Source organism: Mirounga leonina, unplaced genomic scaffold (assembly GCF_011800145.1).
Source record: "Mirounga leonina isolate KUSES-001 unplaced genomic scaffold, KU_Mleo_1.0 Mir_165, whole genome shotgun sequence".
Taxonomy (NCBI): domain Eukaryota; kingdom Metazoa; phylum Chordata; class Mammalia; order Carnivora; family Phocidae; genus Mirounga; species Mirounga leonina.
In genome coordinates, this window is record NW_023270415.1 from 44939622 (window position 1) to 44964144 (window position 24523).

Genomic DNA, 24523 nt, shown 5'->3' on the forward strand with positions numbered 1-24523 from the left:
AATTTAATAAGTATCCAAGTGTATATGAAGGGTTCTTCCACAGAAAATAGTGACCAGCTGTTTTCCATCTTCAATGAGGGCAGAATAAAGGGAAACAGACAGATTGAAGCCCAAGGATTTTAGTTAAATAAAAGGGATGATCTCCTGTGTGAGTAATGACCAGTGTAATGGCCATTGTGTGTCTATGGAAACCCTTTCTTCAGAGGCCTTCACAAGAAAGATTTTCATTTGTACAAGGAAGACTCCTATTTACATGCTTGTCTGTGCTTTTGCTAGTAAAAGAGGTATCCTATGACCAAAATACTACACTAACAGGTCCAAACCACTGTAGCCACACATTAGCTGGATAATTTGTACCTCTGTAAAGGAAAACCAAGGGCTGCTAACTACCCAGTATTATTATGGGTATTTGCACCCAGCTGCAGTGGGGAGCTGTAGTTTACTGTTGTCACCCTTATTGTTACGTCATGCGCTAGATCAATCTTAAAGATGCTTATAAGATGCATACGGCATCAGTTAAAGATGCACACGGCATCAGTTAAAGATGCACACAGAAGTTTTTCATGAAAGAATGGTAAGATCTCTGATGTGGGAAGGGGATTTCCCCTACATACTCTGGTTAATTGTTTCTTCACAATCAAATTCCATCCTTAGCAATTTACTCCTTTGGCCCAAAGCTCTGTAATTTGAGGGGGAACTTATGAACATAAAACATTATTAATCATTTTATAATAACGTATCTGATACTTTCCTAAAATAGGTTTGGGGAGGAAGAAGGAAGGAAAGGAACTGAACCAGGGCTTGGAGAGAAGATGTCACTAAACAAAGAATGGGACATGGAAGATGTTGGTCAGAGCAAATGGTCTCTCACTTACAATTTCATCCAGGGACATTAGATGAATGAGGGAACAGGAATATCCAATGGTCAGTCTCCCCTTCTTGGTACCTCTCCTAAACCCTTTCTTTTAAAATCAATCTAGAACCTATTTCCAGGATAAACTCCTAAAAATCTGAAGGAGAACCTAATTTTTTTCTCTCTTAGTAATTAAGTGAAACTACATAAATGTACTGTCCAAAATGAAACAATAAACTGTGATATATTTTAAAAGTCACTATGTATTACAGGCATATGAAAAGAATACATTTTAAAAATACATATTCAATTACAATTACTTAACCCAATATTTAATCATTGATAAAAAAAAGATAAACAGGTTATGAAAGGTTAATATAAATAAACAATGTAAAAACTAAACATGACCAGTTATTCCTCCACCCGCTCTTTTTTTTTTCCTTTTTTTAAGTAGACTCCACACCCAATGTGGAGCCCAATGCAGGGCTCAAACTCACCACCCTGAGACCAAGATGTGAGCTGAGCTCAAGAGTCGGATGCTTAACGGACTGAGCCACCCAGGCGCCCCTCCTCTACCCATTCTTAATACAACATGGCCTCCGTTTTACTTTACCATCTGGCTCACTCTCTGCTGAATATGCTCCACTGTGTCTCCACCCTTCCTAAATATTCTAGGTAAGTTCTAGGCCCTAAGAGCCGAGTGAAACTGCTTATTTCCTCGTTCTAAAAAATGGTTATCAGTCCTAGCCACACCTCAGAAGTACCTGTACAGTTTTGCTGTTTTGATTTTTTGGGTTTTTTTATTATGTTAATCACCATACATTACATCATTAGTTTCTGATGAGGTGTTCCATGATTCACTGTTTGCGTACAACACCCAGTGCTCCATTCTGTACGTGCCCTCTTTAATACGCATCACCAGGCTAAGCCATCCCCCCACCCCTTCCCCTCTAGAACTCTCAGTTTGTTTCTCAGAGTCCATAGTCTCTCATGGTTCGTCTCCCCCTCTGATATCCCCCCTTCATTTTTCCCTTCCTACTATCTTCTTTTTTTTTTTTTTTAAACATATAATGTATTATTTGTTTCAGAGGTACAGGTCTGTGATTCAAAAGTCCTACACAATTCACAGTGCTCACCACAGTACATATGTTTTATTGTTTAGAGATGCCCAGGCCCTACTCTGGTCTGCAGAACCCGCATCTCTGAGGGGCTACTGCTATGATGGACACTTGGGAGGTTAGTTACACGGACCCAGGAGCAGGATTTATCTTGTAAATCAAGCCCACTGCTCCGGCCTGTGGAGATCTCTGAGGATCCTGATCATGTCTTAAAATGTATTTTTATTTTGCTCCACTTCATGTCATTTGCAATTCTAACAGACTTTCATTCTATAGCTTCATCCAAGTTTCTGTAAAAAATGTTGAGCCCAGCCAGGGCTGACGCCTAAGCCCTGGAGTATCAATGAGAAATCTTCTCGTTGACAATTTATGATTTAACACTATGGTTGACTGAAATCTAGCAACCGCCGCATTGCCTCCGGAGAGCTAAACACTGCATTTCCCAGAACTCCCTGCACCTTATCCTGAATAATGCACTGTCTCATGAGTGGGAAAGCAAGAGGTGAGGCCGCGGCCGTGAGCCTCTGGCAGGCGCGGTTACGAAGCTGTCAGGGCCTGAGAGCAGCATGCCAGCATCCAGTCACCAGCCTCCCAGGTGCAGGAGCCCTGGTAGCGTTCACGTCCTGTAAGAGCAGCAGGGACTGAGCTCAGTCCGTAGTACTGAACTCCAGAGGCCAGTGGCAGCCTCTGGATTCACTGCCTTCCTGATGACAGCAGCCGCAGTAGGTTCCAGGCAGGGTCGCTTCTGGGATGTAGGAGTCATTCCTGGAGGCCTGGTCTACACAGCCCTCTCCTCCAACCTTTTCACTGATTTTGTTAATATTCACATCTCTGACTTCAATCTCTTTATGTTTAAAACACCTAGAGCAGTTTCTGTATCCTCCAATCAACCCTGACTGATACAAGCCTATTTAGGTATAACCGTTCAACCCTCATAGCAGAACTATCAGCTACTTCATACTACACAGTGTCTACAAGGATCTCTTCAGAGACCTTGTCAAATACCTTTCCAAACTCCTAAAACACAATATCCAAACCTAGCACTTCCTCTGACCTAGAAGCTTAGCAATGCTGTCTAAAAAAGGAAATAATATTATTCTGGGATGATTTGGTCCCAGCAACCTATGTGGAGTTATAATGATCCAGGTCTCCTTTCCTAAAGGATTCATAGATGTTTTAGACTCCTGTCCAAGAGGGATGTCAAGTTCACCAGCCCCTGAGTAATGATATGATTTGGGGGCCAAACCTGGGTCTATCGACTGGTTCCACCGCTTACTTGCTGTGAGGCCTTGGACGAATCACTTCACATTGCCAAGTCTCAGTTTCCATAGGGGCAAATGGTAGTAACAATGCTACTCTACAGGGTCCTTGTGCGGGGTCAGTGAGATCATGTATGCAAAGTCCTAAGCATAATGTTGGCCCATGCCAGACCCTCCACTGATGACAGCTATAATTTCAGAAATCCACACATTTTTTTCTGAAAATAAAAAATAATAAAATTCAAATTCACTCTTTCATGCTTCTGTGGTACTTTTTACCATCCTTCTCAAAGAGACATCAAATTTCACAAACAAGGTAATATAGTTCTCCAACTTGCAAGTTATCTCAACACATATTACTCATCATACTCCTACTTAAGAGATATCAGATCAGCTGAGTGCTCCCTCACCATTTCCTCCTCATCTTGCCATTCAAATCACTCACATTTATGTCTGTGCTACCTTGTTTATTTTGGAGGTCATTATTCTCTATAGAATCCCCTCTGGCTGTCTTACTGAATAACTAGAGCTGGAGCAAGGTCTTGGAGGAGGCAGGGGAAGGTGGGAGCAAGAGTTTGCCTTGGGAAGGAAAAGGACAGAGCCACTGAGCACAATGGCTCAACACGCGCAGTCCCAGGAAGAGCAGGCCTCCCTCACTGTGCAGGAAGCAAGGCCGGGCTCTCCAGATGCTCCAGCTTTCCAAGCTGTTGGAAGGCCAAACTGACGGGCTGAGCAGATGGAGATTATCCCTTACTGATGACCTATTCTGCTAGGTGCCGAATTTACCTACATTAATCCACACTCACACACATACAAACACAGACACACACAAAAAAGAGAAACAAATACACATCACTGAAGCTCAGAAAAGATGAACACAATTAAATGTGGTCCGACTTTAAATCCCATGGTCTTTTCACTACACCACATCATTTGGTCAGAAAATATTTAATGAACTTTTACTATTGTGCTGGATATCGCATTAAGCATTGGGAATACAGTGGGGAGTAAACAGATAATCACAGAGAAACAAGCAATGAGAACACAGTGTGACAACTGCTATTCAGAGTAACAGCACGAAGTGAGGTGGCAGCCTGTGGGAGGAGCAACATCCCCAACCTGGGTCAGTAAGGGAAGCAACCCCTTAACTGAGCCTAAGAGGATGAATATGAATTAGCCAAGGAATCAGCAATCCAAAAAGAGGGACTGGGCAGAACAAAAGCCTAAAGGCATGAAAGAGTATTTTAAGAGCTGAGGAGCTGGAAAAAGGCTGGTGAGGGAACAGTGAGCCACGAAAACGGAAAGGTGAGCAGACACCAGAGTGTCTACTGATTTTTAACCCATGCTGGGCTTTAAGAGCAGTGGGGAGTCACTGGAGAGCCATAAGTAAAAGAGAGATATGTTGAATTTGTGAGGAGTGCAGGGACCAAGAATGGAGGCAGGGGATCAATTAGGAAACCTTTCATGTGACAGACTATGAGGATCTACACTACAGAAATGCAAGCAGAGACGGTAGGAAGAGGACAGAGTTATTCAGGAGGCAGAACTCATGAGATGATGTTCATTCAGTGAGGGGTGAGGAAAAAGAGAAGTTAAGGATGGCTTAATTTTTCTATCTTATACCAAAGTCTATGTCTAAAACATCTATATAGCTTTTCTACGTTCTCACGTGATAATGTTTAATTTTTTTCTCTACGAAGCAGAAAGCAAGGTCATCTATTGAAACTGAGAGGAGAAGTGGCAGAAAGAAATTTCGTGAAGGTCTAAAATAGCCACTTTGTAGGAGAAAGAGCTGAAGGAGAGAAACAGGCCTCTAGGAAAGTTCTGAGGGCCCAAGTGGTTATCTTCATCTGTACAGATCTGAGATTGCTTCCATCAGCACTCCGCAGCCATGGTGAAGATGCATAGAAGATGGACAAACAGACTGATCCACAGTCACATTTTGCCGGGAGGGAAAAAGAAAGAGAATAGGGCAGAGAAGTTAAGGATATGAATGAGGGAGTGGCTAAAGCCAAGAAGCATAATCTCTAACCAGACTGGAGAGTGTGGCTCTTCCTCAAATATCAACAGAGACAGTTCCCTCCCAGCAACTAGAGCTACCAATCCAGCCCCACCTCTGTAAGACCAGAAAGTTCCACCGCAGAAAACAGAACTGTGTAGATCTAAGCTGAACAAGGTAAAAGACCCCAGTCTTCTCTTTGCTGAAACAACCACTTTCCCAGAGCTACTCCCAAAGAAACAATCTCTATTATCTCAGAAATGTGATGACAATGGATTCTTGACCTTCCTCATCCACTCCTTCAGGATGCAAAGTCCCAAATGTTGATTTCCTTAATGACAACTAACCTGCTTATACCTACTGTCAAACATTCATAATTCCAACTGGATAAAACACAATATATAAGGATGGAGAGAGCCATCTGACTCTGGTGCCAGAGTGTAAAAGACCTGGGTTGCCAGGCAGAAGCCTGGACATCCCCTGGGCTCTGAGGAGGCCCCAGGGAGATGTGAGTGGGATCAGTGGGAGAGGGAGGGTGAAAGTGATGCTATCGCTGCTGAAAACAGGTTTCGAGAATTCTTCTGGAGACATGCCCTCATACGCACTTTTTTAAAAAACAGATCAAATTTTAAGTATTTTTTGTCACTTTTCTCTACTTCCCTTCAAAAGATCTTTTAATAACTTTGCTTCTGATCCCAGGCTCCTGGGATCGAGCCCTGCATCAGGCTCTCTGCTCAGCGGGGAGTCTGCTTCTCCCTCTCCCCCTATCTACCATTCTGCCTACTTGTGCTCTGTCAAATAAATAAATAAAACTTAAAAAAAAAAATAACTTGTTTCCTAGAGTCATATCACCACACTTTTCAGAAGTAAGGAAAACAGGTCCATAATTTCTAGCTTCATGAATAAAGGTGTAAAAGAGTATGCAAACATAATTTAAACTGACAAGAATATATGATAACTCATTTGAGACTCCAATGGAAAAGGTTATGGAAATCAGGATCTTCAGCACACAATATAACATTGTAGAGATTTTAGAAAATTAAAAATAATATGTTGCTATAATTTGGGGGGGGACAAAAATGCTAGAGACATATTAGCAAATGGGGCTTTGGTATGACATAACCTGAGAACTCATACCAACTAATCTAAGAAATTTTAAAGAAGATTTAGATCATGAAAAAAAAACCAACTAAAACTAATTATGTGGTTTCAGGGTAAGTAAGTTCTGCCTCAATAACTTCTTTATATTCTTTACTATTGTTATACTATAGTACGAATAACCCTGTGGGTTACACTAACATCACTTGATTAGTTTCTGGGGAACGCATAAGTCCCACATTACAGAATGATGTCTAAATTGCAGACACTTAAAATACATGGAAAGTTGGCTCATGGGATTTAAAATCTGCTAAAGCACATAAACAAACGCAAGTATATAAGCCACTATCTGCTCAACTTAAAAATGAGCTTTCAGTAAAATCTCTGTGGTCCAAAAATATATTTAGGGCATAAAATTATAACATATATTGAATGATTTCTGTGGCTGTCAAAGCTAAAACTCACTACAAAAAATATGTGGAAATCTGTACTGTAATTTTAAAGTATGATGTCTGATAAATCGTCATCACATACCACTTCCTTGAAATATAATCCAACATGAATTAGATTGTGTAAAAACTTGTTTTTAATAACCACTGATTATATGTTGACATTCAACTATGTGACTGCATAGAAAAAGTTGTTTATATAGTTTTGTAGGGAGATCAGTAGCTCTCTAGAAGATATAACAAAGCACTCAATGGTCCTCTAACTGGTCTGCTAAGAATGATAGAGTTTGCCTAAAAGAATGTTATCAGCTGTGGAAAAGTGATGCTACATGCTAATGGGTAATATGCTGTAAACCGTCTTATCATAGGGTCTTTTTGATGTACAGGGCACATGGCTTGTACCCTACCACTAGCTGGCTTGGGAGGCTCCAAGACCATCCAATACCGTTGGGTGAGCATGTTCTGGATGCGGAATGCCTACTAGAGTCAGAAGCCTAGCTAGGGATACACGTTTCAGGCTGCTTTCCAGGGTAAAGGCTCAGGAGACTCACAGTTGTGGGAGATTAAAAATAAATTCATATCCCTTTCCCAGTTCCCACCTAGGAATAACTCTATGGCAATCTGCTTGCATTTTGTGCTTCATGACCCTCCCTTTCAAAGTCTACAACCATAATGTGCTGTATGTACTAGGGAATGTGAAGAAAGCAAAAGCAGTGAACAAATGGCTTGAAGCCATGAGGTAAGACTTACTAAGCAGCCTCACGGGGGGAGTAGCAAGAAGAAAACAGAAATGTCACAGAGGAAACTGCTTCCTATTTTCACTTTATAATAGAAGCAAATTCCTGAATATTTATAACTTGCCAGGCTATATAACGCAAGAAATCATGTATCACTGCTTTTGTGCCATTTAGAAGCAGTGCTGTGTAGTGGAGAACAGCCTAGTGCTTAGACTTTGACACTGACCACACGTGACTAGCGTAGTAGGGGGAAGAGGAAGGTCAGTAGGTATCAAAAGGTAATGAATCTGCTTTTGCCTCTAACTGTGAAATCACAATGCCCTACCTTGTGAACTGCAATTTTAAAAAAGTTATACATACACAAAAAGAAATGCTAGTCTCTGAAAGTCTCTCTCTCTTCATCCCTCTGTAAGCAACAGAGATTAGAGAGAATGTCTCAATCCTCATTTTAGCCCCCTCAGCACGCCTGGTACAGTGCCTCACACATGACAAGTGGTAGTAAATATGCACTGAACTGAATTTTCTCCAGGAGTATCCCTGTCTCTTGATCCTTCTTTCTAGTGTTTCTTCTTTTCCCAAGCAAGCCCTTGTTTCTTCTCTTGGCTTGCACCTCCCTGCCATCTGTGGCTTAACCGATAATTTAGACAACATGAAATAATATTATGTTGTATTTACTGGAACAGACTTTTATGTTCACTTTTTTATTGGAAAAGTAAATGTTAGGATTGCTATCTTTTTAGCTCTAAAATACTTTACAAATTAAATTAAGTTATGGGTTAGCATCTTTTAACAGAAAAAAGCTCCCTAACCCTAAGTTAGAGATGTGCTGCTTTCTGCTATACTAAAATTTTTTTAAAAATTTATTTATGCCATACTTTTTAAACTGTTAAATAATGCCCAGAAACAAAATTTTCCACAACTGGCTATAAAAAGTAAGAGAGAACTATCTTGGTTTCAACCGAAGTGTACTTTTAAATAGAAAATGAATATTCAACAGGAAAAAGCCACATACTTTTCATAGTTCCATCTTCTTCTTCTTCATCTTCACTGTTTATAACCATGGTCCCCAGGTCAGATTCTAACATCGTGCTATTATGTTCAATCATGGTCTGGGCCCCTTCACTCATTGTGCTTGTGGCCTTCATTGTGCCCACACTCTCTGAGCTAGTTTTCACCATGGTGTGGGAATCCAGCTCATCTTCGTCCTGCAAGCAAAAATACTGCAATGAAGGAAGACTTTTCTGAGACAGCTGGATTTCTTCATTCTTAACAACATGACAAGCATATTATACCTTTTTAATTGAAGTACAGTTGACACACAATGTTACACTAGTTTCAAGTGTACAACATAGTGATCAAACATCTCCCTATATTATGCTATGCTTACCACAAGTGTAGCTACCACGTGTCACCATACAACACTATTACAATACCATTGGCTATATTGTCTATGCCACACCTTTCATCTCATGACTTATTTATTCCACAGCTGAAAACCTCTAGCTCCCACTCCCTTTCACCCCTTTTGCCCATCCCCCTCTTAATATTATTTATATAAACATTTTATAATTTAATAAAACATTTTACTTTTAATAATGAAAAATACTATTATAAGTACTAATTTTAATATAAAGACACACATACAAATATTATCATAAGAGCCAAAATTATTTATATATAAATATATATAAATAATCTAAAGTTTTAAGTAATTAAAGCTCAAGCAACAGAAATTGATGAAATAGAAGGCTGCTAGTTGTTTTTTAAAATGAGGATTAACAATCAAGAAATGGGCAGAAGACATGAACAGACATTTCTCCAAAGCAGACATAAAAATGGCCAACAGACCCATGAAAAAATGCTCCACATCACTTGGCACCAGGGAAATACAAATCAAAACCACAATGAAATACCACCGCACACCAGCCAGAATGGCTAAAATTAACCACTCAGGAAATGACAAATGTTGGTGAGGATGCGGAGAAAGGGGAACCCTCTTACATTGTTGGTGGGAACATAAGCTGGTGCAGCCACTCTGGAAAACAGAATGGAAACTCCTCAGAAAGTTGAAAATAGAATTACCTTACCACCCAGCAAGTGCACTGCTAAGGATTTACCCCAAAGATACAAATGTAGTGATCTGAAGGGGCACCTGCACCCCAATGTTTATAGCAGCAATGCTCACAACAGCCAAACTATGGAAAGAGCCCACATGTCCACTGACAGATGAATGGATAAGAAAGAAGTGGTATATATACATATGATGGAATACAACTCATCCATCAAAAAAATGAATGGTCAGTTAAGCACTTGCCATTTTCAACAATGTGGATGGAACTAGAGGGTATTATGCTAAGCGAAATAAGTTAATCAGAGAAAGACAATTACCATATGATCTCACTCACATGTGGAATTTAAGAAAACAAAACAGACGATCATAGGGGAAGGGAGGGAAAAATAAAACAAGATGAAACCAGGGAGGGAGACAAACCATAAGAGACTCTTAATCATAGGAAACAAACTGAGGCTTGCTGGAGGGGAGGGGGTAACTGGGTGATGGACATTAAGGAGGGTACATGATGTAATGAGCACTGGGTGTTATATAAGACTGATGAATCACTGAACTCTACCTCTGAAATAATAATACATTATATGTTAATTAACTGAATTTAAATTAAAAAATAAAATAAGAATTAAGATAGGTAAATTATCAAATGCAAAATAGAGAATATGGTAACAAAACAAATACAAGAGAGCACATTAAAGACAGAATATGTTGGCACTATTCTAACAGCCACAACATTTACGTAACTTTGTACAAATGCCATTGGCTTTTTTGTTAAAATTATGATAAATATATATAACATAAAATTTACCATTTTAATAATTTTTAAATGTATAGCTCTGTGGCATTAAGTACATTCACAGTATTAATGCAGTCAGCACCAACATCCATTTCCAGAACTTTTTCATTATCCCAAACAGGAACTCTGTGCCCATTAAAAAATAACTCTCCGTTCCTCCCTTCCCCCAATCTCTGGTAACCTCTTTTCTGCTTTCTGTTATGATGAATTTGTCTATTGTAGATACCTCACATTAGTAGAAGCAACCAATATATGGTCTTTGTGTCTGGCTTATTTCACTTAGCATAATGTCTTCAAGGTTCATCCATGTTGTAGCATGTGTCAGAATTTAAGACTGAATAATATTCCATTACATACATACACACACACACACACACCCCCCCCACATTTGTTTACCCATTCATTTCTTGATGAACACTAGGTTGTTTACACCTTTCGGCTATTATGAATCATGCTGCTATGAACACTGGTGTACAAGTATTTATTTGAGTCCCTGTTCTCAATTCTTTTGAGTCTATGCCTAGAAGTGTAATTCTGTACCATATGGTAATTCTTTTTTAATTTCTTGAGAAACCACCAAGGTGTTTTCTACAGTTGCTACACCATTTTACGCTCCCACCAACAGTGCACAGAGTTCCATTTTCTCCACATCTTCACTGACACTTGTTCTTTTCTGTTTTCTTGAAAGCAGCCATCCTAGTGGATATGTGGTATCTCACTGTGGTTTGATTTGCACATCGCTAATGAGTAGTGAAGCTGAGCATCTATTCGTGTGCTTAACTGACCATTCGTGTATCTTCTTTGGAGAAATGTTTATTCATGTCCTTTGCCCATTTTTAATATAGGTTGTTTTTTGTTGTTGAGTTGCAGGAGATCATTATATATTCTGGATCTTAATCCCTTAGCAGATAGATGACCTGCAAATATTTCTCCCCATTTTGTAGATTGTCTTTTCACTCTTTTGATGGTTCCTCTGACGCACAAAAGTTCTTAATTTTGATGAAGTTGAATTTATCTATTTTCTTTTGTTGCCTGTGTATCTTAAGTTGCCTTTTATTGCTTTTATCATAACCTAGCCATTAGTTTTTAAATGTAAATTCACAGAAGGATCAAATCAGTAATAGAAGTATGAACAAAAAAATTGCTCTTTAGAATGTTCATCAAAGATAAACTGAAATAGGGCCAAAAAATAAACTAACAAATTCTGTTTGAGAGACCAAACAATCTGTTATTTGGAAAAACTTGATCATGCGGTGAAATTCATTTATTATCTATTATTCCACTTTAAGTAGAAACAAACAAGCAAAACCTAATTCTGACAGAGGTTAAATACAAATACAGAGAACAGGAACATCCATGTTGTTCTCAGCTATGTGACAGCCCTTTCTCTTCCTCAACCTGCATGATAAATTCAGCAGTATCTAAGTCTTTTGTGCTTCTTTCATGAGTCTCTTTTAGAAAACTTCTTCATTCTTATGCTTTGACTATCTAACATATTGAAGACTCCCAAATCCTGAAATTTTCCTGACTTTATTTACTACTTAAATGCTTAAATGATGTTTAAAACTTGGCATTCCCAAATCAGGTATCATTTCATCCACCTCTTTAGTCTCTCCTCTCTGCTGCCATCCCCAAAAACAACTAATATAAAGCACAGAAATCTTCATTAGCTACCCGAGAGTAAAAAGTCAACAGGTCCTCTTAGGTTTATTCTCTCCTTGATTCCCCATATTCACTCAGTCAGCAAGTTCTTTTTCAGAAATCTCTCTCCCAGCTCCATCTCTTCTTTTCTATTCCTACTGCTACTGAGTAAATTCCTGATTACCTCATACTTGGGTGAATACAGGAAAAGTGCCCTCACTCAACAGTCTCTCCCACCCTGACTTCTAAAATCAGACAGATATTAGTTCAAATCCTGGCTCAAATCACTTAATAGATCTAAGACCTTTAGGCAAGCTATTTAAACTCTCTAGATTTTAGTTTCTTTCATTGGAGTTATGATTAAATGAGAAAAGACATGCAAAATGCCTACATATTACTAGGAACAAAGTAGTTTCACACTTTCTTCAAAGTCCATATACCATACCAAGCTTTCTTGAATATTATAGTATCATAATATCCTACTGAAATCTCTAATGACCACAGTTCTTGCCTGCATTAAAAGCTAAATATTTCTGCCTAGATTTTAATGTATCTTATTTTATCTGGCTATTCTTATTTTCCCATTGTTCACATATCCTCCAATTTAGTCAGGCTGACCTTAACTGAATCTTTAGCTGCTATAAACCCATGTCACACTATGTCATTAAGACTTCCTCTTTGTTTATGTCTTCTTCTCTACCCAGAATGCTCTTTCCTCTCTATCCATTTTAACTAAATGGTATAATCCCAGATCAAGTATCTGTTACCTTCATGGCTACTTTAGTCTTTATTAATTACCCCTTTTCCAAACTTCTATAGAATTTATAATGTGCATCATACACTCCTGCATTTAAATTTATGATCTCAAACTGTGAATAACTGTTTTGTCAAATCTTTTATAAATATATGTATCTTATAGACAAGAATGCCTTACAGTACCTCTGAATCTACTCAAGTGTTTCATTTGGTAGTCCGTATACAGTAGGCATTCATTATATATTTACTTATTCACACAACTATAAAATCATGAACCTGTAATAATTCAACACCTCATTTTATATCTGAAAAAAATGAGGCTCATAGAAAGTAAGAGACTTCTCCAAGGACACATACCTATTTAAAAGCAAAGCTGGAAGTAAGAAACTAGTTCTTATATTTCTTAGTCCATCACTCCACTAAATGCATGTACCTTACTTATATTTAAATTTTGATCTACTTGAATGCTTAAGCTAGAGGTACAGGATTACAATTTTAACAGCTTATACCACCAGCTCCTATTCCCAAAGGGTCTTATACAAATTATTTGGTCCATCCTAGTGAAACCCGCCATCTTCTCCTATTTATACTATTAAAAACAGCTATTAAAAGTATTAAAAAGGGGCGCTTGGGTGTCTCAGTCAGCTAAGCTGCTGCCTTTGGCTCAGGTCACAATCCCAGGGTCCTGGGATAGAGCCCCACATCGGGCTCCCTGCTTGGCGGAGAGCTTCCTTCTCCCTCTCCCTGCCGCTCTCTATCTCTCTGTCAAGTAAATAAATAAAATCCTTTAAAAAAAATTTTTTTAAGTATTTAAAAATATAAGCTATATATGTAAGCTATATATATATATAACTATTAAAAATACAAACTATTAAAACTATTTAAAAAACAGCCTCTGAACAGTTTTCACTTTCTACTCTTGCCCACTTTAGTCTCCCAAACAATAGGCAGATTGATTCTTTCAAAAGATAAATCAATCACATCATGTTATTCTCCTGCTCAAAACCCTGCATTTGGCTTCCTATCACACTTGGAATAAAATCCAAAATCTTTCTCAGCCAAATGTGATCTGGCTCAGTAATATCTGCCAGGCCTATCTCCTATCACATTCCTTCTCACTCATCAAGTCCCAGCAATGCTGGCCTCCCCTTGGCTGTTTCTTGAGCATTCTAAGCATGTTCCTCCTCTAGCCTTTAAATTGGCTGATCTCTCAACCTGGAATGCTCTTCCACAAGACAGCTTTATCCTCTACTTAACTCAAGTCTCCGCTTAGATGTCACCACGTTAGTGAGACTTTTTCTGACCAAGTTAAAATCGAAGTCTCCATCAATCTTTTATCCTTCTGTACTCTTCATAGCCTATATCTGGCCTTCTCTACCACTAGAATAGTTTGATGAAGGCAGAGGCTTCTTTTTCACTATCAATCCCCAACGCTTCGAACACCTGGCACATAACAGGTACTTATTAAAAATTTAATGAATGGATCCATTTATATTTTCACTTATTAATTCAATCAATAAGCATTTATTGTAAATTTATAGTATGTCAAGGAGTAGACCAGGCATTGGAGATACAAAGATAAATAAGAACAGTTTTGCTCCATTTTGGTTTTTTAAGGAGCTTAGTGTCTAACAGAAACCGACATGTGAACAATAAATTCCAAGGCAATTTGTTAAGTACTATGAGAAAAGTATTGGCAAAGTACAATGGGAGTACCAAGAATAGAGCCTCTAACTCTGCCTATAACAAATGAAGAAAGCCTCAGAGAGGAAGCTGCCCTTAAATTACGTTTTAAAGGATACATACTTTGTAACATATATACATAAATTTGGGTGCGTGCTTTATACTACAGCTTCTTTCTTTAACAGAACTACACTCAGCCATCCCTTCTCGGCTCAGATACACCAAAACTGAATTAGGTGCCATATTCTGTACTGTCATAGCACCTCATGCTTATGCCATTCATATGCTTACTACTATACTGTAATCGTCTATGTGCTTGACTTTTCCAAATCTCCCATTAGAGTCCAAAATCTGTAAGGGCAGTAACCAAATCTTAACAGTTATATTCCTGGTATCCAGTACAAAGCCTGTTCTGAGTACATAAGCTATTAAACTAATGTTAAAGCCCTTATTATGAGGTGCCAAAGCACAGAACTAAAGGACGATGTTATGTAAAGTTCTAGAGTAGGATTTTATTTAAGCTAATGTATTATTTTAAAATATAGAATGGCTACTGAAGAAACTTTGAGAGGGAAAATAATGCTATCAACTAGAATTATTAGTTGGTCATTTTTCTAATAATCATAAAAGCAGTCACCAGTGAGTTAGAAGCACTATGCTAATGAGGACTTTTTGTAGGATATTCCCATTTAATCCTCTTATTAATCCTGGGAGATAATTTTTTTTAAAGATTTTATTTATTTATTTGACAGAGAGAGACACAGCGAGAGAGGGAACACAAGCAGGGGGAGTGGGAGAGGGAGAAGCAGGCTTCCCGCGGAGCAGGGAGCCCGATGCGGGGCTCGATCCCAGGACCCTGGGATCATGACCTGAGCCGAAGGCAGACACTCAACAACTGAGCCACCCAGGCGCCCCAATCCTGTGAGATATTATTAACTCCACTGTGCAGATGATGAAACTGAAGTTCAAATGAGTTTAATAATTTGTCTAAGGTCACACAACAAATAAGTAGAGGAATAAGGATTCTAACTAGGTCATTCTGATTCTAAAGCCCAAGATCTACCTTCCAATTTTATAAGACTTTAAAATTATTTACAGCATTTCTGAAGTCTGGCTGAATTTACATTACAGGTTAGCTGGAGCATGTTTCATTTTGCTAAGTTAAGAGAAAGAAACTGACATAACATATATAAACTGATTTGTACTTAGTCCAAAAGCTTAATAAAAACACACTGGAATTTACTCTTTCCAGTAGACCCCACTGAGGAGGAAGGGAAAAAGTTGATTTTCTATAAAAAAATTGAATAGAACAGAACAGAATAGAAAAAAAATTTCTATTAAAAATTGACTGCTAGTTTAATATCTTATTTTATCATGGTTGCAACCAGTTTAATTCCCAAAACACTAACTCTATTTTTATATGTGTGAGTCATTTGTCTCTTATCCTTGTAAGAGTCAATGCTATGACAATTAAACTTAACAAGAAACATTCCATTCAGTTGGTGTGAAACAATACTTTTAGTCCTCCTATATGCCATATTAGAGTTGAATCTACAAGGGGATAATGAGGGTTGCACCTCTGGATTCACACAATTGGCTCAGGCAATCTATAAAATTATAAAAACATTGAACCAAGTTTGGAAGGGATTGCTTTTATGGCATATTATTTTCACTTACATAGTTCGCTAAAGGACACTAATCTAATTTACAAATTGGCAGAAAAAAATAGCAATGCAAAAAACAGAGGATTCAATTCACTAATGAAAGGTGGCACCCAAACAGTAATTAATAAAGCACAAATGGAATGAGAACTAGTTTATATGAAATTTGAAGACTCAAACACTAATAACTTGTTGATGGTGGCAAAAACTTTTCAGCAACACTTTTTACTCTAAAAAAATCATTAACTCTGAAATTATTCTTGATATTTTAGATTACGACTAAAATTTCATTTGGTACTTTTAGCATTTTTACAATAAAACAGTTATTTAAAATGTTCTTCCAAAGTTATACTTCATTTATACACACTCTGTGATTCCTCACAAAAGAAAAGCAGAAGAAAAACATGTTGATACTTTATTATAGAAAAAGGTCTGTGGAACAGATGCTTCTCCACTGTAGAAAGGAGCCAATTCCAGTAAGGAATACAATAGCATTTCAATCAGTGGTCATCATGTGCCAGGAATGCAAAACACAGTGCTGATGATAATCCAGGTTATGAATCATAAAATCCACATGGAATACAAATATTTGAAAACATTATTAGGAAATCCTACTCCATTGCTAAGACAGATTTATGCTATAACAGTCCGAGAAATAATCAGACTTTGCATTAGGTGTCTTCACACATGTAATATCTACTACCTTAAAGGATTTTCTAAATATTCATCTACTCTTTGACTGATTTTAAAGTTATTTACACACTTTAGAAAGCCATTATTGTTGATGTAGACAAAAGCTGTTGCTATTCGTACGTTTTTTTTTTTTTTTTAAAGATTTTATTTATTTATTTGACAGAGAAAGACACAGCGAGAGAGGGAACACAAGCAGGGGGAGTGGGAGAAGGAGAAGCAGACTCCCTGCCGAGCAGGGAGCCCGATGCGGGACTCAATCCCGGGACTCCAGGATCATGACCTGAGCCGAAGGCAGTTGCTTAACCAACTGAGCCACCCAGGCGCCCCCATACATAAGTTTTATAACAACTAACCTACATATATTTGTTACTGAGGGCATTATTTTTTTCATTTGTTTCTAATACTGATTTTCCAAACATTAAATCAAATTAGAGAAAATTTTTAAAAAAGAAAGCATTTGCTATTTGTAACAATGAAACAGACTATTTCTTAAATAGGTGTCCTTCTAATTGAAAATATTCTAATTACTTCTTTTCTTGAAATATTAAATACATCTTTATTGCTAGTATAATTACACAACAGCATATAAACAGCATACAGCAGTGATCTTAATGGTTTTGATTCAACTAGACAGACAATTCAATTGAGTATGCATTCTGCTACAGCATAAAAAATTTTTTATTTTTTTTCCCAAAACTATTTTTTAAAGAAAAAAGTGAATGTATAAGATATATAAGTGAACCAATTATACAAAAAGCTGCAATATTATAGTGGTCTGGATATCCTTCAAACCTCTTAGAGGTGAGAATCAGGGATGACACTGAAATAGCAAACAACGTAACAAACATACTCTAAATGCATAACTGAGCTTTTAAGATATTAAAGGGAATCCACACGGGCCCCAAAGAGAGCTGGGAAACAGTGAGAATAAGCTAAATCTGGCCTTAAAGGCTGCTTTAGGGGCATAAGATGATGGGGGTGGGGTGGTGATGGGTATCCATTTTCGTGGATAAAGGGGGACAAGCAACAAGTCTTTGGGTTCTCTCCAAAGTGGAACTGAAACCCCTGCATAAAGTTGGGGTTCTTGAAGGTCTACATCCTCAGTGAAAGGGTGAACAAGAAAAAATGTACTCACAGGCAAAGAAGGATGACAGGCAAACTTGTCTAAATCACTTGGGCTTTAGGGAAAGACGGGAGATCGGTGGGGGGTGCTTCCTTTTAGAAGGTGCAGACATGGTTTCAGGGCTTTCTAACATTACCCACAAGGTCTGGGAACCCTCATGCTGAGAAATTAGCCTAATGCAGTACCACTATGGAAGTACCTGGGTGCCTGATGGAAACAAATAAAAATCCACCCTAAGTGGGGACTCAAACTCAATCTTCAACCCAGAACTCACACATCATTCTCAGAAATAAAACCAAGCTAGAGTTGAGCTCACAATCCAGAAGATAAACAATGAATAGACAAGCTACTGAGAATGGGTAGGAACATCAAACAACAGAATTAAGACTCCCTCCTTAAAATTAAGTTAGTCCCCTTAGAAAGTTGCATCTTTCTAAGACAAAAATTTCTAGGATAAAAATTAGGAGTATACAATGGCATTCTAGATTGGGAAAAAAAAAACACGCACAAATGTAGAAATATTCTGGCTAGAAGGGAAAAGCATTAAGTAAATTTGACTGCATTAAAAAATGACCTACAGTTTATAGAGTACTCTATACAGTAAGAACCTGCATGAGCTGCTTGGCAGAGAAGTAAGAGGAACCTTGGAAACTAAAGGATGAATTGGAAGAGAAGACTGGAGAAAGAGAATCAGAAGGTTAAAATCCAGATTTGAGGTAATCACAGCCTGTACTGAAAAGGTCTATAGAAACAGAAACCACAAGTCAAATCTGAAAGAAACCATGAAAGAAGAATCAATATATTATGGAAACTTTCTGGACAAATATCAAAATAACTCCAATACTCTGAACCTAAAGAGATGAAACTGACTCAAAAGAGAAAAGTGTGAAAGGTTCTAACTTGAATAGATGAAGACAGAAGAGAAAATAGATAATGCCAGCTATTTGTAACTAAAACACGACTTAATAGAATTTGCTACTTCATCACATGATAAAAGCACTGAAATTTTAAGATCAATTTGTGGTGAAAGAATCAAACAGAAATCAATCAGGCATATATGGTGCAACTTCAAGGGAATGGACATAAAATCGGGGAAAAGTATGGCAGGAATCTTTCACTTCTCTCCCTGGGCATAACTAAATTCGGGGTTGTTGGTTACGCTAACATGCTAACCTGTGTCAACAAATAAATTTGAGTTATTACTTGAATTAGTAAAAGCAAAAGTCAAAGGGTACCATTGTCCACTTGCTTCTATGTCTCACAGCAAGGAAGAGCCCGATGGTACAACTGAACTAAAAATACCTCTCTGCTCCAGCGAGGTGAAAGTCTGATGCGGCCTACACAGCATTACCTTCCAATTCTACTTCCCAATACAGTGGAGGGGAGCGCTTACCCCACTGTCTCTTTATCAATAAACCCTGCAGCGTCTATTTCACTGTGTTACCAGTGAAATGGCCCACAGCAGAACAGCTGGTTAACTCTGGTCTCATTAGGACCACATTCAACTCAACTGAGCTAAGAACTACTGAGAAAACATCAAAAATCCTCTCCTTCGAACAGGTGTCCTGAAGCCCTGCTTCAATGTCTGACAGGCTAAAAAAAGTAATAAATTGGTATTCGCCAATTAAAAGCTACTAAGATTTACAGTATCTGAAAATCTGTACAAAGAATGAACTTTCTTCCCACTGCTATAAGTAGGTGGTCCTTCTGTTTCACTGCAAGAGACGCATAAAAGCTTATACAGCTGCTGTCTTTGACATACCTGTCTTTAACAAACAGAAACTTCTGCCTTCATGGATCCTAACTTTTTGCATGTTCACAGGCATGTTTTAAAGTTACATCAAAGCATTCACAATTTCCAAAAGTCATAAAAGACTTGTTCATCAGTACAAGCCTAAGTGGTGAGAAGGCGTGTGGGCAGGACTTCAGAGGCTCCATGAAGCAAGACTGCACAAGTTCTTGGCATTATATTAAAAGTTTCCAAACAAAAGATTATCTTACATCCCCTGTGCACAATACTGATATACAATAGAGTAAATTAAAAAGTAAAAGCAACCATAACCATGGTTTTTCTTTTTTCTCCTGCAGCCAAAAGCATGTCAAAAGATTGACAAAATATAAAGATTCTAAAATCAAATATTTAAAAATAAAAAAGTAACACCTTTAAAAAGTGTTGTTACAAGCAGTTTATAAAAAATCCACAAGAGGGCACCAAAGACAAAACACTAGAACAAATTCCATTAATTGGAGATTTACACAGATAATATAGGTTCATAAAACAGGTTATTCTATTTACTAACATACGATCAATACTTTTCAGAAAGAGACTAGTAGCTACTTATTTTAAGCTGATATATTTCAAAATATAACCAGAGCCATGTTGTAAGTTATATTTTTAAATAAGCAATATTTATGTTTCTTAAAGGACAGGTTGCCTACATTCAGTAACCTCCCCAATGATTTCCATATAATAGCAGGAGGCCAATGAACAGTTGCTGATTCCACAAAATTGACAGAAACATACAATAGGAAATATCAAACATTCATATTACTTTATCACACTGCATTCTAAATTGCTTTATATTAAAAGATTTATGATTGTATATCTTATGTTTGTAGAATAAAAAGGCTAATCTGTCTGAAATTTTTCTTTTCCTCATCCTTTCTTTACTCTTTTTCTGTTCTATTATGATACTGTTTAATAGAAAATAGAAACTTCAATACACATTTAACAGAAGAAATATCACTGTATAAACTCAGAAATAATAATATTATGAAATGATTTTGAGAAATCACCCTCCAAAGCATATAATTCAGAAGAAGACTACTAGAAGTACACTAAAATAAAAATATTAATTTTAATGTGTAATTTACATTACTGATACAAATGAAACTCTGGAGCAGAGGAGTATAAGGGAAGCCAAAAAAAACCCAAAAAACAAAAAAAACACGCAATCCTCCCCTACACCCCCAACCAAATATTTATCACATTTGGTTTAAGAACTGCTGAAGGAAAATGCTGAAGGAAAATACTTCAGTACCACTGTGTACCTTATTCATTTTAAATGCAAGTACATTCTGTGCTGATGATAATCATGTGGCACTATGCTACATAATAAGGAGTAAAAGTCAGGTAGAAGCCATTATAAAGGCTTTATTACAATGATAAGTATACATTATATACATAGCTGTTGATTCAAAAATTAAATATATATATAATAAATACTGTGTGCAGGCAGTGTGCTAAAATATAGTCTTTGTCCTTGAGAAATGTATAGTTTAGTGGAGAGAGGTAGAAAGTAGATAAAGTCAGGTAATATTCTCATAGAGGTAAACAGAGGACACCATACAGGAACCATATAGGAGCACTTGCTCAACTGAAGCTTACAGGAACATCATGAAAGGTTCCCCCTTTCCAGAGGAATCAATGTCCAAGACAACTCCTGAAGGATAAGGAGTTCATCAGGCAAATGAGGGTGAAGGAAGTAGTCTAGGAAGAAGCACCAACTTAAAATTTTCTTTAAACACTTTTTGAGCAATCCTATTTTTGCTTCTGGTTTCATTACGAACTGCAAAAAGCCTGCTGATTCCTAATTGCCTGTGCTCTCCCTTAGGGTTCAAGCCTGCATATCCAACTGCCTGCTACCCAAAATGACTTGGATGAGCCAGGGACACCTCAAATTAAACAAGAGCTAAAGTGACCCCGTCTTACCCAGAAAGCCGCCTTGGAGAGAGTACTGCTGGCAGAGTATTTCACCACAGTAGAAGGGGTGGAGAGAAAATGTGGTTAAGTGAAGAAACAAAGGCTCTGACTATTCTATCATAAAGTTTGTTTGTGAATAATTTGTTGATTCCCCCCCCCTTTCTTTAATGGTCAAAATATACATGTTTAGGCTGAAGAAAAAGGCCCTAGAAGAAAGAGATAATGTGACTGATAGAAAAGGCAAGCAGAGAAGACACCTTTAAAGGGAGGTAGAAAGAAAATCAAGGGGCAATAAAACAACAATTTCTGTTCTTTATGCATATCTCTATCACAGTATTTGTCGTAGCGCATTGTCATCAGTCACCAGTTCACTTGGTGTCTCACCACCAGACTGCAAGCTTCTTGTAGGCAAATATCTTAGTTTTCTTCTAGATGTATTTTTATGAATGAAAAAATGATAAATCCTCTGAAACAAGGAGAAAGAGAAACCTAGTGAGGATGCAGAAACATCAAAGTTAAAAGAATACTGAGGTCTAGTTAGTGCAGTAAGACAAAAAAAATATATAAAAGTTACAAAGATTGGAGAGAAAGAAATACAACTACCTTTATTTCTAGAAGACATGACTATGCAGAAAATTTCAAAAAATCTACAAAACACTACTGGAACTAATAAGCAAGTATAAATAAGGTCATAGGATGTAAGGGCAAAATACAAAATCATTTGCTTCCTATATATACCAGCAATAAAAAATTGGAAATCTGGAATTAAAAAAATTTTTTTAAATCTTAAATGCCAACTCAAATTCTTTAGTTTTCCGAATGAAGCAACTTGGAATTTAGGCCCACTGACGGAATCTGTAGCATCACCCTTTTGTTAGGGTAGTTTGCATCTCGCTTTGTTCAAATGCAACAACAGTGGGCTTTGGGTACTCAGTGGAGCTGAGGATAGTTGGTTTCTTTCTTGCTTTTTAAAAATTTTTATTCAATTTATTTAAATTTAAAAAAAAAGAAAAAAGTTCATCCATTTCCCTCACTCCCCCACTCCCACCCCCTGCCTCTTGCAGCAACTAATCTGTCCTCTGTATCTATGAACTTCGTTCTTCTGTTTTTGTTTTTATTAGATTCCACATATAAGAGAGATCATATGGTATTTGTCTTTCTCTGACATTTTGCTTAGCAAAAGGTCCATCCATGCTGTCACAAATGAAAGATTTCACCCTTTTATGGATGAATAACAATCCACTGTATATATAATAACACTATTTATCCATTCATCCATTGATGGACACTTAGGTTACTTCCATATCTTGACCATTGTAAATAAATACAGCAATGAATATGGGAGAATGCACATATCTTTTTGAATTCCTGTTTTTGTTTTCTTTGGGTAAATACCCAGAAGTACAATTGCTGGATCATATGGTAGTTCTTTGAGAAACATCCATGCTGTTTTCTATAGTGGCTGCACCAATTTAAATTCCCAGTAACAGTGCACAAGTATTCCCTTTCCTCCACATCTTTGTTATTTCTTGCCCTGATAATAGCCATCCTAACAGGTGTGAAGTGATATTGTGGTTTTGATTTGCATTCCCCTATTTGTTGGGAGATTCTTGATTACTGATTCAATTTCTTTGCTGGTTATGGGTCTGTTCAAATTTTCTGTTTCTTCCTGTTTCAGTTTTGGTAGTTTATATTTCTAGGAATTTGTCCATTTCTTCCAGATTACCCAACTTGTTGGCATATAACTGCTCATAATATTCTCTTTTAAAAAAAAGATTTTATTTATTTATTTGACAGAGAGAGACACGGCGAGAGAGGGAACACAAGCAGCGGGAGTGGGAGAGGGAGAAGCAGGCCTCCGGCAGAGCAGAGAGCCCGATGCAGGGCCTGATCCCAGGACCCTCGGATCCCAACCTGAGCCGAAGGCAGACGCTTAATAACTGAGCCACCCAGGCGCCCCATAATATTCTCTTACAACTGTTTGTATTTCTGCTGTGTTGGTTGTGATCTTTCCTCTTTCATTGGGATTTTATTTATTTGGGTCCTTTCTCTTTTCTTTTTGATAAGTCTGCCTAGGGGTTTATCAATTTTGTTAATTCTTTCAAAGAACCAGCTCCTAGTTCATTGATCTGTTCTACTTTTTTTTTTTCAGTTTCTGTATCATTTATTTCTGCTCTAATCTTTTTCTTTTCTTTTTTTTTTAAAGATTTTATTTATTTATTTGAGAGAGAGAATGAGAGACAGAGAGCACGAGAGGGAGGAGGGTCAGAGGGAGAAGCAGATTCCCCGCCAAGCAGGGAGCCCGATGCGGGACTCGATCCCAGGACTCCAGGATCATGACCTGAGCCGAAGGCAGGCGCTTAACTGACTGAGCCACCCAGGTGCCCCTATTTCTGCTCTAATCTTAATTATTTCCCTTCTTCTCTGGTTTTAGGTTTTACTCGCTGTTCTTTTCCCAGTCCTTTGGGTGTAAGGTTAGGTTGTATACTGGAGAGTTTTCTTGCTTCTTGAGGAAGGCCTGTATTGCTATATACTTCCCTGTTAGGACCGCCTTTGCTGCATCCCAAAGGTTTTGGACTGTCATGTTTTCACTTTCATTTGCTTCCATGTATTTTTTTCATTTCTTCTTTAATTTCCTGGTGAAGCCATTCATTCTTTACTAGGACGTTCTTTAACCTCCACGTATTTGTGGTCTTTCCAAATTTTTTCTTGTTCTTGACTTCAAGTTTCATAGCGTTGTGGTCTGAAAATATGCACAGTATGATCTCAATCTTTTTGTACTGGTTGGGGCCTGATTTGTGACCCAGTATGTGATCTATTCTGGAGAATGTTCCATGTGCACTCGAAAAGAACATGCATTCTGTTGCTTTAGGATGAAATGCTCTG

General features: G+C 37.7%; 1 protein-coding gene across 3 annotated transcripts in view; it reads right to left on the minus strand.

Annotated features, from left to right (window-relative positions):
* Positions 1 to 24523, minus strand: part of STK3 (serine/threonine kinase 3) — a 274685-nt gene that overhangs the window by 73134 nt on the left and 177028 nt on the right. For all 3 annotated transcript variants that reach the window (XM_035011608.1, XM_035011609.1, XM_035011610.1), the window contains one exon: positions 8526 to 8718. In XM_035011608.1, the coding sequence (XP_034867499.1) occupies positions 8526 to 8718 (193 nt within the window). The remainder of the gene's footprint in view (positions 1 to 8525; positions 8719 to 24523) is intronic.